The following is a 703-nucleotide window of genomic DNA, read 5'->3' on the forward strand; positions in this document are numbered from 1 at the left end:
TAGTTAGAAAGTAAATTGAATGCATGAATATCTTACCAGTCTAAAAAGTTGAAAAAAAAAGTTATTTATAAAGCAGATCTTTGACATTCATATTTTAGCTATGAAAATTGAAAAGGAACGGCCAGTCAGTCCATTGGAAATTTATAGCCCAGTCATAAGTATAGTTTCATTATCCCCTTTGGTATATCCACACATTTTTTTTTTTTAACACTTTCTGCTTTCTATTTTTTATCCTTTGTATCTTGCTTATCTTTCAGTAATTTCTTTTTGCATAATTCCTTTGGCATATTCATTACACTTTTTTTCTTCCCCATTTTTCTATCCCTGTTTGTTTAATGTCTTGTCAGTTTTTTTTCTCTCTGTCACTATTTTTCTTTAACCCGGTCAGTTTTTCTCTTTCTTCAGAGACATATATTTACAAAAAATATCTCTGAATACCTTCCAGATATGCGGGCCGTCCAGTCTCGGCCTCTCCTGCCACGGGCAACAAGAAGACCCACATTCGTGAGAGCAAGCAGCTCCTGGAGGACTCCTTGGCATTGTAGATATATCCTCGCACATGCCTCTTTGTGCTGATGGGGAAGAAAAGCAAATCAACCAAGTCAACCGCAGATAGCCAAATTCGGTTGATGAAGTGCAAGAAGACCACGTTCAAGATGACTCACAATGCAAGATGCTGACTCGTTGCGATGGAATGGCATGA

At 37.3% G+C, this 703-nt stretch overlaps 1 protein-coding gene across 1 annotated transcript in view; it reads left to right on the plus strand.

The window, feature by feature from the left end:
- LOC119588163 (2-oxoglutarate dehydrogenase, mitochondrial-like) overlaps positions 1–703 on the plus strand; it is a gene marked incomplete at its 5' end in the record, with an annotated part of 33,733 nt that extends 33,030 nt beyond the window's left edge. The window contains 1 exon segment of the mRNA XM_037936867.1: positions 446–703. Coding sequence (XP_037792795.1) covers positions 446–545 — 100 coding nt within the window. The 3' untranslated portion in view covers positions 546–703.

This window comes from Penaeus monodon, chromosome 23 (assembly GCF_015228065.2).
Source record: "Penaeus monodon isolate SGIC_2016 chromosome 23, NSTDA_Pmon_1, whole genome shotgun sequence".
Classification (NCBI taxonomy): Eukaryota; Metazoa; Arthropoda; class Malacostraca; order Decapoda; family Penaeidae; genus Penaeus; species Penaeus monodon.